Raw genomic sequence first — 18,455 nt, 5'->3', positions numbered from 1 at the left:
AGATTTTTGTGCATCTACTGAGATGATTATGTGACTTTTTTCTGGAATTTGCTTGTATAACTTTCTTAAAGTGATGTATTTTCATATATTGACACATCCCTCCATCCCTGGAAGGAGGCCTCCTTGATGATGGCAAGTAATGGGTTTGATGAGTTACTAGATTCTCTTTGTGAGAATTTATTTGAGTATTATTGAAATTGATATTTACAAGTGAAATTGATCTGAAATTCTCTTTCTTTGTTGGGTTTTTTTGTGAATTAGATATCAGAGTAACTGTGGATTTGTAGAATGCCTTACATAGTGCTCCGTCTTTTTCTATTTTATGTAATAGTTTAAAGAATATCGGCTTCTCTTAAAGGTCTTGTACAATTCTGCCAGAAAGCCATGTGGTCTTGGGCTTATTTTTGGCTGTGAGGATCTTAATTCCAATTTCTTTTTCATTATGGAATATGGGACTGCTTAGATAAGTTACCTGCTTATGATGTAACTTTGGTCCATGGTATCTGTTTAGAAAATCATTCTTTTCATCGAAAATTTTACAGTTTTGATGAGTATAAGCTTTTGTAGTAGGATCTAATGACTCTTTTGTATTCCATAGTTTCTGTTGTTATATCTTCCTTTCCCCTACTAATTTTGTTAATTTGGATACTATCTCTGTGCTCTTTAGTTAGTTTGGACAGGGGCTTAATTATATGGTTGATTTTCTCAAAGAATCTGCTTTGGGTTTTGTTGAGTTTTATTTCATTCATCCTCATTTTCTCTATTTTGTTTAATTTGGCACTAGGCTGACTATTTCCTGACATCTACTCTCCCAGGGTCGAAGTTTTTATAGTTTAAATGTAATTCAAATAAATAGAATATATTTAAAATAGTATTTTTATGATTAGAAAATACTAATAACTAACTTCTATATGTTACATCATGTACTCTAAAAGTAAGAAAAATTTTTACTTTAGTCAATCTATATTATTTACTCATTTTTATTCCTTTAGGGGTTAATCCTATATGAACACTTAACTTTATACTACAATTTCATTATAAATTCAATACATACAGAGAGAGAGAGAGAGAGAGAGAGAGAGAGAGAGAGAGAGAGAGAGAGAGAAGAGAGAAAAATAGGAAGAGAGACAGAAAGGAAGAGAGAGAGGGGGGGGAGAGAGAGAGAGACCATCAATCTGTAAAATATTCTGGACAGAGTTTGTCAATTGTCTCTGTTTATCTTTCACCAATTGTACTGTTAGAGTTTGCACAGGTGGAGATACCAAAAGAAGTTTTCTGGAGTAATGGTGGCATTTATCTGTCTGCTTATCTCCAGGGCATAAGGAAGACTTCTAAATTGTGACCAGATAAAGTTAATTTTAGAATTTTCCCAAAAGATTCAGACATATTTTTTCCAGAAAAAGACACAAAATCAGAATGCAGAGAGTTCCTAGGAATGCAACATTGGAACAGAGATCCCAAAGTTAAAGATTGAAGGACAGATTTCAACCATCCTTGTAACTCTGCTGGAACTGTGCTGATTTCATGACTCTTGATATTTCAAATGGATTTGCCTTTGCCAATGTCTTCTCATTTAATAATTCTCAATGACGAGAGAAGGAATTATAGCAATTAAAATAATAAAATATGATGCTTCCTGTGACTGTTATTCTTGCTAGAATACATAGAGGGGCTTAGAGATAAGATATCAATAGGAAAGCAAAGAATTTAATAAGGTTTGTGATGGAAGACGAATATAAAATGTTTTTGTATTTTGAAATAGATTTAAAAAGTTTTAATTTTGAGCTGGGCAACAACAAAGCAGGGGTGGCCTCACCCTGCCATTGTATTCCACCCTTGTTTCTACAGAGTGTGAAGCTATTCCTGGACACAGTTTATCTGTTTCAAATGTAAATATTTCGAGTACCTTTAGGTGATCCCTTTCTAAAGAGATTTCTCATATCATCCTCACCAATAAATTCTTTCAAATATGTATTTACAGAGGAAGACTAGAGGCTGTGTGTGTGTGTACACATGTGTATCAAGTTATGAGGCTTATGTGGAAATCAGAGCTCAATTTTTGGTTTTGTCCTTAGGATCTCCAAAAATGGGTTTAGAACAGGGTTCTTACTCCTTCTAACTGGTGTTAGGTAGAATCTCAGTGTTGTAACATTAGATGCTGGTAAGGTTGTGGAGAAAGAGAAACACTCCTTCATTGCAGGTGAGATTGCTGGCTAGTGCAACCACTCTGGAAATCAGTTTGGTGATTCTTCAGGAAACTGGACAAAGTCCTACATGAGAATCCAACTACACCACTCCATGGCAAATACCCAGAAGATGCACCAATGTGTAATAAGGACACATGCTCCACTATGTTCATAACAGCCTTATTTATTATAGCTAGAAGCTGGAAACAACCCAGATGTCCCTCAACAGAGGAATCGATACAGAAAATGTGGTACATTTACAGAATGGAGTACTAATCAGCAATTAAAAACAATTTGTGAAATTCTTAGGGAAATGGATGGATCTGGAGAATATCATCCGGAGTGAGATAACCCGATCCCAAAAGAACACACATGGTAATCACTCACTGATAAGAGATTATTAGCCCAGAAGCATGGAATACCCAAGAAACAATCACAAACCACATGACACTCAAGAAGAAGAAAGACCAATGTGTGGATACTTCAATCCTTCTTATAAGGGGGAGCAAAATACCCATAGAAGGAGTTATAGATAAAAAGTATGGAGCAGAGGCTGAAGGAGTGACAATCCAGAGATTGGAATACTTCCCTTATTCAATCACCAAATTCAGACACTATTATGGATTTCAGCAAGTGCTGGATGACAGGAACCTGATATAGCTGTCTCCTGAGAGGCTGTGCCAGTGCTTAACTAAAACAGAAGTAGAGGCTCACAGCCATCAATTGGACTGAACACAGACTCTCCAATGATGGATCTAGAGAAAGGACACAAGGAGCTGCAGGGGTTTACAGCCCCTTAGGATGAACAAAAATATGAACTAACTACTATCCTCAGAGCTCCCAGGGACGAAAACACCAACCAAAGAGTATTCATGGTGGGACTCATGGCTCCAGCTGCATATGTAGCAGAGGATGACTTTGTTGGTCATCAACGGGAGGAAAGGCCCATGGTCCTGTGAAGGTTCTATGCCCTAGTGTAGGGGAATACCAGGGCCAGGAATCAGAAAGTGCAGATTGTTGAGGAGGAGGCGGAGGGAGGAAACGGGTTTTTTTGGAGGAGAAATTTGAAAAGGGATATCATTTGAAATGAAAATAAAGAAAATATGTAATAAAAAATCATAGGGTATATCATTTGAACCCTATTATTTGCAGTGACATTTTTTCTCAGGATCTTTTACATTGACTTCAGAAACTCTATAATGGAGAACTTTCATACTTGGGCAATTAGAGCACAGAAGCTGAGAGAGGAAGGAAGCATACAGTGCCTTTTCTGGAACAGTGGTAAACGAAGACTTCTGTGGGTGATTGAGGAAAACAGCCCAGCAGGATCTTTCCTCATTTTCACTGCTGTTTTCTCATCTTCATTAGATAGGGATGAAGCACATCTGGAAAGTTGGAGGAATTGTAGAAAATATAGAACCTATTGGGGTTATATCGATGTCCTTTGGGTCAACCAAAGGTTTCAGTTTGAAATTCTGTAAAATGGTGGTCAGGAAAAGAAACAACTCCATGCTGGCAAGGCTCTGTCCCACACACACCCGTTTTCCTATAGAAAATAAAGAGTGAAAAAGGTAACTATGCTTAGTACGTAAGTGAATTTGAGAGGCACTCTGTAACTAGCATAAAAGAATAAAATTGAATGAGTTATTGGATGAGTGGTTAGATGTATTGTTGTTTGAATGTATGTCTACTTAAGCATAGACACAAAGGTGAGACATGGTTTTCCATATTAACATATGATGTTAATAAATAAATTGTAGCTTCAGGTTTCCACTCATTTCTGAAAGCTGACTCTGTGCCATAGCTCTTGCCAACTCAATCCTGACCAGTGACAACTTGTCCCCTAAGAATGCTGACATGCTTAGGCTCACAGGTGAGACCACTACTACCATCTCAATACCTGGCCCAAGTGGCACCTGCTTGGGGTACATCAGAGACAAGAACACAGGTACAAACAGGGATATGATCCAGGTTCCATCGGTCCCAAGGTGATGACCTTGTGCTACAGCCTTCCTTCAATTCTGCCTGGAGATAACTTGCCCCCAGGAGGGCTGACAAACATAAGCTCAAAGAATCACAGGCTTTCAAAATGGACGAGCTCGAGTCAGAGATACCAGATAGTATCACCAGAGATAACCAAATAATGAGAGGCAATTGCAACAACATAAGCAACAGAAACAAAGGAAGTCTTAGAACCCAGTTCGTCCATCACTGCAAGCCATGGATACCCCCAACACACCTGAATAGTAAGATTCTGATCTGAAAGTCACATATCATGATGATGATAAAGTACTTTAAGAAGGAAATAAATAATTCGCTTAAAGAAAATAGAGGAGAACACAGCTAAAATGATAGAAGTCCTTAAAGAAGAAATGCATGAATCCCTTAATGAAATATGGGAAAACACAAAAAACAGGAAAAGGAATTGAAAATATATTCAGAGTCTAAAAATGGAAATAGACACAATAAAGAAACCAAAAAAAGAGACAACCCTGGAGAGGAAAAACCTAGGAAAGAGATCAGGATTTACAAATACAGGTATCACCAACCGAATGCAGAAAATAGGAGAATTTGAAGTGTAGAAGATGCCAAATAAAGCCAACACAACAAGACACAACAGTCAGTAAACAACTATCAAAGAAAATTCAAAATGTTCAAAGCTCCAAACCAAAAACATCCAGGAAGTCCAGGATATAATGTGAAGACCAAACCTAAAAGTAATAAGTCTAGAACAGAGCAACGATTCCCAAGTTAAAGGGTTAGTACATATCTTCAACAAAGTCACAGAAGAAACCTTGCTAACATAAAAAAATAGATGCCCATGACCATAAAAGACGCCTACAAAACACCAAATATTATTTGGACCAAAAAAGAAATTCCTCCCACCACATAATAGTCAAAACATCTAATACACTAAACAAAGTAGGAATACGAAGAGTGATAAGAAAAAAAGGTCAAATAACATATAAGGGCAGACCTATCAGAATTATACAAGACATCTCAACTGAGCCTCTAAAAGGCAGAAACTCCTGTGCAAATGTCATACAGTTGGTAAGAGAACAAAAGTGTCAGCCAAGGCTATGAAACCCAGCAAAATTCTCAAATACCATAGATGGAGAAAGCAAACTTTTCAATGAAAAAAAAGCAAATTTACAAAATATCTTTCTACAAATCCAACCCTACAATAAATAATAGATGGAAAACTCCAACACAAGGAGGTAAACTACACCCAAAAAAGCAATAAATTAATTTGCTTATAAGAAACCCAAAAGAAGATAGCCACATTAACATAATTATATCTCTAACAACAAAAATAACAGAAACAACAATCACTGGTTCCTAGTAACTCCAAATATCATTGGACTCAACTCCCAACTAAAAAGACATAGACTAAGAGAATAGATACATAAACAGGAACCAGCATTTTGATGCAGACAGGAAATTCATCTCAGTGACAAAGACAGACACGACTCAGAGTTAAGGGCTGGAAAAAATATTTCCAAGCAAATGTTCACAAGAAACATGCTGGAGTAGCCATTCAAAAACTGAATAAAATTGACTTTCAACCAGAAGTTATCATAAAACATGAGTAAGGATACTTAATATTCTTCAAAGGAAAAATCAGCCAAGATGAACACTCAATTCTGAATGTCAAAACACCAAATGCAAGGATTTGTGAAAAAATTGTTATTAAAAAAAACACACATTGAAACTTGCATAATAATAATGGGATAGTTCAACAGTGTACTCTTACAACTTAACAAATCACAGAAACATAAAGTTAATAGAGACGTTGTGAAACTAACAGAAGCTCTGAAAAAAATTATTTAACTGATAACTGTAGATATTTCACCCTAAAATAAAATAATGTAGCTTCTCCTCAGTAATTCATGATACCTTCTCACAAATTGATCATATAATCCATCACAAAACGGTCCTCAGCAGATATAAGAAGTTTGAAATAATCCTTAGTATCCTTAAGATATAACAAGACTAAGGGTGTCCATCAATAACAACAAAAATGACAGAAAACCCACATATACATGGAAGCTGATATCATGGGAACAATACTAGGAGGAAAATTCATACCTTTGAGTTCCTCCAAAAAGAAACTGGAGACAACAAACACTAGCAGCTTATCAGCACATCTGAAAGCTCTAGAACAAACAGAAACAAATACACCCAAAAGGAGTAGGTATCAGAAAATAATCAATCTCAGGGCTGAAATCAACCAATAGAAACAAAGAGAACTATAGAAAGACTCAACGAAATCAGGAGCTGGTCCTTTGAGAAAATCAACACGATAGATTAATCCCTAGCCAGACTAACTGGAGGGCACAGAGACAGTATCCAAATTAACGAAATCAGAAGGCTCAATGCCTGAGTGTAGGGGAATGCCAGGGAGGTAAGGTGGGACTAAGTAGGTATGGGAACATCTTCACAGAAACTGGGGCAGGGGAAATTGGATAGAGGGTTTATGGAGGGGAAACCAGGAAAGAGGATAACATTTGAAATTTTAAAATATCCAATTAAAAAAGAAATACAACAAACCAATACCCAACATCACACTAAATGGAGAGAAATGTGAAGTATCCCCACAAAAATCAGGAACTAGACAAGGCTGGTCACTCTCTCACTATCTATTCAATATAGTTCTTGAACTTCTACTTAGAGCAATTAGACAAAAATGAGCTAAAAATGATATAAATTCGAAAGAAAGAAGACAAAATATAACTATTTGCAGATGATATGATAATATACATAAATGACTCAAATATTAAAACAGAATCCAACTTGAGCTGATTAAAAACAACAAAAAAAACCCAAAAAACTTCAAGTCCAAGTTAATTAAGGACCTCCACATAAAACCAGATATATTAAATCTATTAGAAGAGTAAGAGAGAAACAACATTGAAAAGATTGCTACAGGGGAAAGTTTCCTGTACACAACATGAATGACCCAGTCTCTAAGATCAAGTATAGACTAGTGGTACTTTATAAAGTTGAAAAAACTTCTGTAAGGCAAAGAACACTATACTCAGGACAAAATGGTAACCTACAGATTGGGAAAAGGTTGTTACTGTTCCTCCATCTGATAGAGGGCTAATATCCAATGTGTACAAAAAATTCAAGAACTTAAACTACAAATGACCAAATAACCTTAAATGAGGTACAGAGCTAAACTGAGGAATCTTGAATGGCTGAGAAGTACCTAAAGAAATGTTCAACCACCTTAATCATCAGGAAAATGCAAATCAAAATGACCCTGAGATTATACCTCACACCAGTCAGAATGGCTAAGGTCAAAAGCACAAGCGACACCAGATGCTGGCAAGAATGTCCCCAGAAATCTTCATGTCATTGGAGCCCTGGGAATGAGTTTTTGTTACCTGTTGAGAAAGGCATGAAGTAGTCACTTTTCTTAAAGTTTCCATTGCCATCTAGAAAATGGGCAGGATCAAACATCTCTGGATTGGGGAATTCCTTACTGTCCTGTAGCACTGATGTCAGTGATGCTATTACCGTTGTTCCCTGGAAACAATACACAACAGAGAAAGCAATGTACAACTATATCAGAGTGCTAAACATTGTTCACCTCTCTTCCACAGAGCAAGTACAAAGAATAGTAGGGATACAGACAAATCATGCACGGAGGAGGGAAGCATCTGAGATTGGCCACAGTGGTGTGAGCAAGGTGCCTTCAGTGACATCTGAAGTCAGCACTGGGCATTTGGTGCTAATGCTGCTGACTTTTTTCTCCTTTCCTGCAGGTTTGTCTCATCACCAGCTGCTCTAGTTTGTCAACCGATTTTCATAAGTCACATGGGTCATGATCTCAAATGGAGACTTGTTTCTATGTGAAGCAAACAGCGAGTCATTCATGCTGGTAAACAAACAAGATCTAGAAAGACAAATTTTACTTATTTTTTTTTCATGAACATTATTCAGGTCTTATATGCCATTGATGGTAGTATGCTGCTACACACAAGGTTATGTACATAAAGACATATACAAATATACAAACAGAAGGGAAACTGTTGACAGAAAGGAATTAATCATGTAACATAGGAAGCAATAGAACCCATTTCACATTTTTATTTAAATTTATTCTTCTCTTATATAGTATATGCTTCCAGGGTCCTCCCCTCCCTCTACTCCTCCCATTCTACTCATTAAACTCCCCTTTACCTAAGATCCACTGCCCTGTTCTTTGCTTTCAACAAATAAATAAATAAGTAAGTAAATAACCACCCAAAAAATGCCAACCAAGGATATCAAATAAACATTTTGATAGCAGAGTGATTGTGACCTCATAACATGAATTCTCTGATGTTCCTTATATTTCTATAGTGCAGAATAATTTGAGGAATATTGGCAGTATTTTTTTAAAAGCTTTTTAAAATCCTGCAATAAAATACTTTTCATGACTGCCTTGATTTCCTTAGGGTTTGTATGTTTACGTACATTGTTTATCTGATCTTGATTTTACTTCAGTTAGTGATGTCTATAAATAAGTTTTGTGAAAAAGAGGTTTTTAAAGTATGACCTGATGATTCATTGAATTTCCTTGCTGTCTATTGTTAGTTCTCCTTTCTCATTTCTGATTTTGTTAACATAGCTATTCCATCTGTTCATTTTAGTTAGTTTGGATCACAGTTTTCTATGTTATTGATTTCTCAAAGATCCAACTCTGTTTCATTGTTTCTTTGTATTGTTAAACTTGTTTTCATTTTATTAAGTTCAGCCTTCAGTTTTATTATTTCATGCCATATACTCTTTTTGGTTTGCATACTTTCATTTCTTACTTTCATACTTTTGATTTATTATAGATCTTTCAGATGTGCTGTGCACTTCCTAGTACGAGAACACATCATTTTTATCTCCAGGCACTTAGTGTAACAAAGGTTCCTCTTGGCCTTCAGTATAGTCTGTAAATTAGGTATTTTATACACATTTTTATCAATGCTTGGGATGTCTTTAATTTCTTTCTTTCTTCTTTCTTTCTCCCTTTCCTTCTTTCTCCCTTACTTATTTTTTTGTATTTAAATAGTTTTTTTTATTCTTTTTTATTTTTTCATTTTTCGAGACAGGGACTCTCTGTATAGCCCTGGCTATCCTGGAACTTTCTCTGTAGACCAGTCTGGCCTTGAGCCCAGAAAACTGCCTGCCTCTGCCTCCCAAGTGCTGGGATTAAAGGCATTATGGGATATTTTCTTTACTTACATTTCAAATGATATCCCTTTTCTAGTTCCCCCACCAGAAATGCTCTATCTCATTCCCCTCTCCTTCTTCTATAAAGGTTTTCCTCCAACAACCCACTCACTCATGCCTCTTGGCATTCCTCTACACAGGGGCATCGAGCCTTCAAAGAACAAGGGCCTCTCCTCCCATTGATGCCCAACAAGGCAATATTCTCCTTGCTACACAGCTGGAGACATGGGTCCCTCTACGTGTACTCTTTGGTTGGTGGTTTATTCAATGTGAGGCTGGGAGGTCTGGTTGTTTGATATTGTTGATCTTCCTATGGGATCCAGACTTCTTCAGCTCCATCAGTCATTTCTCTGTATCCTCCATGGGGTATCCTGTGCTCAGTCAGTTTAAAACACCTACCTATGTATTTGTCAGGCTCTGTCAGAGCCTCTCAGGAGACAGCTATATTAGGCTACTGTCATCAAGCAATTCTTGCTATCCAAAATAGTGTCTGGGTTTGGTGACTGCATATGGGATGGATCAGCAAATGAGGCAGTCTCTGGATGCCCTCTCCTTCAGTCTCTGCTACACCCTTTGTCTCTGTGTTTCCTATTGAGAATAATTTGTTTCCCCTTCTAAGAGAGACTGAAGTATCCACACTTTGTTCTTCCTTCTTCTTGAGCTCCATGTGATCTACGAATTGTATATTGGGTACTCTGAGCATTTGGACTTATATCCACTTATCAGTGAGTGAATACCATGTGTGTTCTTTTGTAACATGGTTACTGCACTCAGGATGGTATTATCTAGTTCTATCCATTTACATAAAAAATTTCATGAAATCAGACTTTTCAATCAGGAAGCAGTTCTTCAGCTCTTTTGAGTTTGTAGGCTTTCTAATGTTTGAGATGTTGTTGAAATGAAGCTTTAATCTGTAGTAGTTCTTGCTAATTTTAAGTTTCTGGGTACCTTTTGAGACTTGCTATATGAATCAGTATGAGCTCAATTTTTGAGAAATTTATATAGGGTGCTTAGAAGAAGACATACTCTTTTGTGTTTGGGGTAAATGCTTTGTAGATATCTTTGATGATTGTTTAGTTTAAAACATCTCTTATCTCTACTATTTCTTATTTAATTTTTAGCTAGATGGCCTATTAGTTCAGACAAGTTGGATATTAAAGTCTCCTATAATCTATGTGTGAGTGTTGACATATTATTTAAACTTTAGTAATTTTCTTTAACAAAGAAGATTCACTTGTGTTTGAGACATAATAGTTAAGAAATAGAGTATTATCTTAGTACATTATTCCTTAAATGAATATGATGTTCCCTTCCTCATTCCCACTGGAAGTCTCTTTGTTAGATATTAGAATGTCTCCTTCAGATTCCCTCCTGGGTCCTCTTGCTTAGAAAATATTTTTCCAACCATTTACTCTGAAACAACGTCTGTCTGTGATGATGAAGTGTGCTTATTGCAGTCCCCTGAAGAAGGATAGATACTGCTTTTGCATTCATTCTGTTAGCCCAAGTCTTTGGTAGGAGGGTTGAATCCATTAATATAGAGTAGTATCAGTGACCAATGATTGGTAACTCTTGTTATTGCTTTGTTTTGGGTGGTGATGTTCATGCTGTGTGGGTGTGGTGGGTGGTAGGGTTCTTCCCTTATTTTGGTTTGGCTGCTGTGGGGTTATATATTTTCTGTGTTTTCATGGGTACAATTAACCTCCTTGGGCTGGAGTTTTCTTTCTAGTATCATCTGTAAGACTGGATTTGTACATAGTGTTTGAGTTAAACTTTATCATAGAATATCTTCTTTTCTTTATGGTGACTGAAAGCTTTCCTAAATCTGGTAGTTTTGACTGACATCTTTGGTCTCTTAGGCTCTGCAGTACATCCACACAGCCCCTTCTCCCTTTTAGAGTCTCCACTGAGAAATCATGTGCAATGTGCATCCATCTATACTTATATGTTACTTGATTTCCCCCTTGCACCTCTTAATATTATTAATTATGCAGCATACTTAGTATTTCAATTCTTATGTTGAGAGGAAACCATCATATCTGGTAAAATATATTTAATATCTGCTTCTTTCTTATATTCTTCTAAGAATCTCCTTTGTTCTGTGCCCCAGTGTAGGGGAATGCCAGGCCCAGAAAGTAGGAGAGGGTGTGGTGGCAGGCATGGGGAAGGGGGAGGCAACAGGGGTTTGTTTTTGTTGTTTTTGTTTGTTTCTTTGTTTTTTGGAGGGGAAACTGCGAATGGAAAAATTACATGTAAATAAAGAAAATATCTAATAAAAAATAAATAAATAAAATTAAAAAAAAGTTGGAAAAAATTCCTTCTGTGATTTAGTTGAAAATATTTTGTGAGATATTTACACTAATTTCTTCTCATATTCTTATTATTATTTGGTCAATTAAATTTAGTCTTTTCATACTACTGCCAAGTTCCTTGTTGTTTTGCTGCAGTCATTTTATATTCTTTATATTTAACCTTTTATTTGACTGATTATACATCTTTCTATTGAATTGCCAATGCCTTAAGTTCATTCTTCCCTCATGTTTGGTGATGCTTGTGTCTGTAACTTCTGTTTACATAGCCAGATTTTCAATTTTCAGAATTTTCTCTTTTTGTGTTTACATCATTACTTATATTTGCATTTATATCAGCTGTTTTCTCATTTGTTTGTTTTTATTTTTATTGGAAGATTTTATTATTGTCCTTTGATAAGGGATTTATTTATATTCTCCAACTTTTTGTTTGTCTTTTCCTCGAGTTATTTAAGGAATTTACTCACTATTTTAAGGTTCTCTGTCTTGCTCTTAATGTTAATAGTGAAGTCTTTTTCTTGTGCTTTAACTGTGTTAGTGTATTCTGAGATTTCTGCAGTAGCCTAGCTGTGCTCTCATGTTGAAATAATGTTTTGGATATTGATTTTGTTTTCATCCTGGCATCTGGTTACCTGGATTTTGTATGATTATATATCTAAGTGGTGTTTTCCAGGTTTTGTGTGGTTGTATATCTAGGTGCTGATTTTTACAGAAACATAGATACATAGAATTATTTTAATATAGATTTAAACTATCATCCTATCATATAGCTAATATGATTCATTATTATATGCTAATTGATTTTATCCTTTGTCTACAACTTAATCTAATAAAATAGTTTTCCAAATCATCTAAAGACTTTGAAATTGACAGAGAAATGTAAGAGTTATAGTGACCAAAAATGACATGAATATGCCTATATATCATTTGTTCCTATTCATTCACTCTACTTTCCCTCATAAACTTTATGTCAAACTCATTATTTATCTAGATTAATCATGAATTAATAATATAGTTTACATTTTGAGGTTTTGCTGTATTTCTATTGTTTAATTGCACACATATTCCAACTGTTCTGAGTTACTTCTATACACATTTTATTTTCACAACTTTAGAAATTAATAGCAGTTCAAATTAATGATTTCTGAAATTCATCAATAATGATATAATGGATCAATAATAACTTAATGGAAATGAAGTAAAAAGATCTGAAAACAAAAGTATAGATAAAAATGGTAACCAGAAGCCACCTTGAGTTCTGAACATATTTTCAAAGAAAACATTAGTAACTAAAAAATTACATGATATTAGGTAAAATAAAAATAACATAATAATTCTTTTCTATATTCCATGTTTAAAAAATAATAAGAAAAGCATATTCATTATTCAGTTAAACTCAAAAGCTATGTACAAGCAAACATTGAAAAGAAATTAATATGACTAAAATAATCCAAACATCAGTCAAACTATGATATAGACTTTTTCATAAGTTGAAGTATTAAGCATATAAACAACTTCTAATTACTTGTAGATTTTCCTCTCAATAATAAAAATTCTAAAAAGTATTGGTTGAATTCAACTCATGTTGGAGAATATATATGGGAACGTAAATAACCAATCTTTATTCAAGTAAACTTTGAAAGAAAAAGCAAATGTCAAAATGCTACTACCATGTACCTGCCTGATTATAGCTGCTTTCCTAATTATGAACCAGCATAAGTAATGGGAAATATAGTGTGATAGGGAGGACTGGAACCAGACTGAAACAGAGAACATCAAGAGCACAGAAGTGTGACAGAGCAAAACAAGCTTACCTTGGGAAGGAAGTAGTTTCTGAACTTAGTGTCACAGGTCATTTCATGCACCATACTATTTGGAGCAATGTCAGCATATCTCTGGACCTCATGCACCATGGCATTTGTGTAGGGCATATGGATCCTGTCCTGCATAGAGGGCCTGCGATGTCTCCCAATCACATGGTCAATCTCTTCCTGGACTTTAGCTGGATACAAATAATGACAAATATTGGAACAGGAAAAGGGTAGTCTGTATCTCCCATCACCTATCTATGCCATGAGGAAAGTGGTCCAGAAGCATTTTGAACATACATTTCATGCTGAGAAGCGAACTTACATGTGTAGGATTATTGTACTAGAGGTTTATACCATCATCCTATCACATAGCGAATATGATTCATTAAAATATGCTAATTGTTTTTATCTATGGTATCAAATAATATGAGATAAAGTAAATATTGGTAACAGTAAAGCAACACAATTAATTTGACAATATTGACATTAATAGATGATATCAGAAATAAGCTATTAAAATGGTGAATACATGTAGCACTGATTTTAAAATTATATATCTGAAGATCTTTGTGCAATTTTATTTTTAATTATTAGTGTTCTGGTTCATCAGCAACCACTACTTAAATATATATTTATTTTCTAGACTATAACTGTTTCATGTGCTATATGTTTTAAGATATTTGTAGCAGAAAAGAACATATCATTTATACCTATATCTAATTATAAATACATATCTAAAAGTAGATAATAAACACACATATGCCATATACATGTGAATGCCCACACATTCATCATTCTTAAGTTATGATATTTGGTAATGTAAACAAATTGTGGAAAACATTGCAGATATATAAATATGATTCCCTATCTCAAATATAAGAGTTTGTTTACACTAGTGATATACTTTTTGATTAATGTATGCTGTTTATTTTACTTTTTAATTTACTCTTTCATGATTTACGCATATTTCCATATATTCCTGTGGATGTTTCAACTCCTAGAATAAATGTGCACTTAATGAACACATGAGAAGACATATTATATCTGTGATTTCCTTTTTGCTCTTTTCATTCCTGCAGCATCATCCAGGTAAAATATCAAATCTGGGGCTTTCAAATTATAGTACCCAGAACACTGTCTGAAAGTTTCCACTCATAGGCTATAAAGGTATCTGGAGTAAATTTCTTTGCGGAAAGTTACTTTAGACAATTGAATGGAAAATCTCTTATAGTGTTTCATAAAGAAAGCAAACTAGGGAGAAAAGTTAAAGGTGAAGATCTTTCTTTACATTTTTTGCTTTTCAATGCATTAACCAATTGACAGCTGCTTCAGATAATTCTGGTGTAGTCAAGATTTTAAGGATGGATTGGGAATAAACGAGAACATCCTTGTGCTTTCATTCCGCTCTTTACATTCTGGTCTTTATATTGTTATTTCTGATGAATATTTGGAAAGAATTTCTATGCAAAACACAGAGATGTTTATAGTGGATTTTAGTCTGGGTGGTAGGTTCAGCTGTTCATACTCATGAAAGGGAGGAGAAAAGAGCTCTGACACTCTCTATTCAACATTGCCAGTTTTTATTTTCATCCTCTACATTATTCTTTCCCTGTCAACCATTCAATGTTCTTTTACACATCCACTTCTGGTTCTTTTTTTAAGTAATGATATGTATTATGTGTTGGAAACTCTCGCCAGAAGAGTGCAGTAATTAAGGGTGTAGTGGGCACAGCACCCTATGGTTCCCATCCTGGTATTCTATTTAAAATTGTTAGATACAAAGGGGAACCATTACAACTAGAGAGGTACAGTATGTTTTACCTATTCTATAGCAATTCTTCAAGCATATGTTCTCCCATCCTTTTCCAGGATCTTCCACCTGCCCCATGACACTTGTGTAATTCTTATATTATGAAAGATTCTGTTCTTTACTGTTGTCTTCATTTGCTAAGACTAAATGAACTAATTATGTCTCATAAGTATGCTATTGTCATTTCAGTGGATATTGAAACAGGGTGGAAGGTGTATTTCATTACTGTAGAATACCTGGCTCTATGTAAAAATAAAATTTTGAAATGATGTTACTTGTAAAATGAAACTTTTTGTATATTTACAAAAATCTTGTTCATCTGAACTTTTATGGAACATGACAAAAGTCTCTAGTCTATAAATTTGACATCAAAACCATGACTTCAAGGGCAATACAATTATAATGAAACCAAAAATTTTAAATGCTTCATAGAATAAACAGTTTACCAGGACATCACATTAAATACTAGACTTTATTTTATACTTTAATTAGCTGAGTTTTCTTTGTTCTATCCCAGAATTAGATTTATCACAACAAAGAAAGCAACTGAAAGTATTCATCTGCTATGAACGCCTGAATTTCAGGAAGAATTATTATGCAACCACAGGCTAATATAGCCTCAGTGCTTACCACAGATCACCTGCAAGAGACCTCAAAGGACTAGAATTGATGGCTTTTTCAACAGTTAAGCTCTCTTCATTTCAATAAGTCATCATTTTCATTAAAGCCAATGGAACAGAAAGTTACATACTGATATGTTGAATAACAACATGCAGGACACAATCTGCATCTTCCTAGAAATTTCTAGGGATGCTGTGCTTCATCACCTGTGTCCTTACCTGTGATGTGTGGATGCTTCAACAAGAGCAGTAGAGCACATCGCATTGTTGTGCCTGTGGACTCAGTCCCAGCAAAAAACAGACCAGTTACCAATGATGCCAGATGATCGAGACTGTAGATAGTCTGCTGATTGCCATTTTCCTAAGAATGGTTTGATACAATTATCTGATAAATATTACCCTTTCACAATCAACTATAATTTAATAGACAATATTTGACAAATCTACGTTGTTGATAACACAGAATCTAGAATATTCATCAATGACAAAATCTATTATAGCATTTCAGGGACTTAGGTGTATATGGTCTAAATGTCATTTCGTGCATACAGTGGATAAAAGGTCTACAGAAAATATGAAGAAAAGCTAATTATGTTTGTTGTCTATTCCTACTAAACAACATGTAGGAAAGATTTAGGTTCCATCTCATCTGAGCATAAGGAGATGTGTTCACTCAAACTAAGACTACACAGTAAACATTGTTAGAATATTGAAAGTCACTTGACTCTAATGCTTTACATATCCTTCACTATATCAATATTGGGTTACAATGAGTTTCTTCGTACCTGACTTCTATAGACCCTTTATATTTTTAGTCATCCATAGCTAGACTTGCTCTTGTTTATTAGTAAGCACAATCTGATTGAGTACAAATAAGAAAGTTGAAGCCATATGCTAGCTGCTTTGTATGAAGGATTTGCTTTAACTTGTTCTCAAAGTCTTTTATGGACTAACAATAGCTGCAGACTCTGCACACAGTTCAAATTTTATAAACGAGGTGATCAATCACTACTACCAAGATTAGGTATGGTTCATAGTCAGTACATTCAGGCTCCACTCTATATGAAAGTCAATTGGCAATATTATCTATAGAATATGGAAGAGCTGATAACTTATATGTAAAAAAAAACAATACTCAGTCACAAAGACAGAACATGACATTTGTGACCTAAATAAGAAAAAGCCGAGAAAGAGACAAATGCAGGTATCAAAGGTGCAAAGATAATGTGCTGCAAGATCATCAACTGGGTTATAGCTTTAAATTTTGAGGCAGGAGCAGAAATAAAATATAATTATTTTCTAACTGTCATCATGATATCATCATGATCTCTAGATGGGCTTCAGTGCATCTAATGTTTTATAACCAACACAAGCAAAAGCACTAACATTCTTTGTATTGATACTAAGAAGACAAAGACACTCATCTCCCTTTGGAATGCAGCTTCATGGTTGTCTTGGTAACCATAAATGTTGCATTTATGGCTTCAAAACATCTTCAATAAATGGTGCTGGTCTAACTGGAGGTCTGTATGTAGAAGAATGTGTGTAGATCCATATTTATCACTTTTTTGAAACCTCAAGTAAATGTGGATCAACATCTTCAACGTAAAACCAGATACAATGAATCATTTTTCTTAATCATTTTATTCATTTACATTTTAAATATTATCCCCCTTTCTAGTTTCACATTCACAAATTCTTCATCCCATTACCCTCTACTTTGTCCCTACAAGGGTGCTTCTCAACCCATGCACTTATTCACACCTCACACCTCTGGAATCTCCCTTCCCTAGGGAATCAAGTTTCCAAAACACCAAGTCCCTCCTCTCCCACTGATGCCAGATGAGGTAGTCCTCAAGTACAGATGTAGTGGTACCCATGAACCAGTTGTTATATACCCATTGGTTGATGATGTAGACCCAGATATCTCTAAGGGGTCCTGGTAATTTGTTGTTCCGATGGGTTTGCAGTCCCATTCATCTCCTAGAGTTCTTTCCCTGACTCTTCCATTATGGTCCCCATGTACAGTCCAATTGTTGGCTGTGAGCATCTGCATTGGTCTTAGTCAGGTGCTGGCAGAGACTCTCAGAGGGCAGCAATATGAGGTTCCTGTCTGTAAGCACATCATTTTGAGTAGAGGTAGGCTACTGGTTTGTTTTTGTTAATTTAATATCCAGCCATATTGCTGCAGTTGTTTTTCAGGTTTAGGACTTCTCTAGGGGAACTTTGGTGGTTACTTAAGTATACTATCATGTCATCTGCAAATAGTGATAGCTTGACTTCTTATTTTCCAATTTGTATCCATTTGACCTCCATTTGTTGTCTAATTACTCTGGCTGAGACTTCTAGTACTATATTAAATAGGTAGGCAGAGAGTGGGCAGCCATCCAGAGACTGATCCACCTGTGTATTCATCATATATACAGAAACCTAACCCAAACACTATTGCAGATGCCAAAAAGTGCTTGCTCACGGGAGACTGATATAGCTGTCTCCTGAGAGGCTCT

At 35.3% G+C, this 18,455-nt stretch overlaps 2 protein-coding genes across 17 annotated transcripts in view; one reads left to right on the top strand and one right to left on the bottom strand.

Annotated features, from left to right (window-relative positions):
* Fhit (fragile histidine triad diadenosine triphosphatase) overlaps nt 1-18,455 on the top strand; it is a 1,878,988-nt gene that overhangs the window by 1,384,834 nt on the left and 475,699 nt on the right. The window lies entirely within an intron of this gene.
* The window catches only part of LOC116072994 (cytochrome P450 2C40-like), a 49,168-nt gene continuing 34,263 nt past the window's right edge, over nt 3,551-18,455 (bottom strand). For both annotated transcript variants that reach the window (XM_031344649.1, XM_031344642.1), the window contains 4 exons: nt 16,168-16,309; nt 13,522-13,709; nt 7,577-7,718; nt 3,551-3,732 (listed from right to left, as the gene is read on the bottom strand). In XM_031344649.1, the coding sequence (XP_031200509.1) occupies nt 3,551-3,732; nt 7,577-7,718; nt 13,522-13,709; nt 16,168-16,309 (654 nt within the window). The remainder of the gene's footprint in view (nt 3,733-7,576; nt 7,719-13,521; nt 13,710-16,167; nt 16,310-18,455) is intronic.

This window comes from Mastomys coucha, unplaced genomic scaffold, assembly GCF_008632895.1.
Source record: "Mastomys coucha isolate ucsf_1 unplaced genomic scaffold, UCSF_Mcou_1 pScaffold10, whole genome shotgun sequence".
Lineage (NCBI taxonomy): Eukaryota > Metazoa > Chordata > Mammalia > Rodentia > Muridae > Mastomys > Mastomys coucha.
The sequence above is the reverse complement of the archived record's forward strand: the minus strand, read 5'-3'. Positions and strand labels throughout refer to the sequence as shown.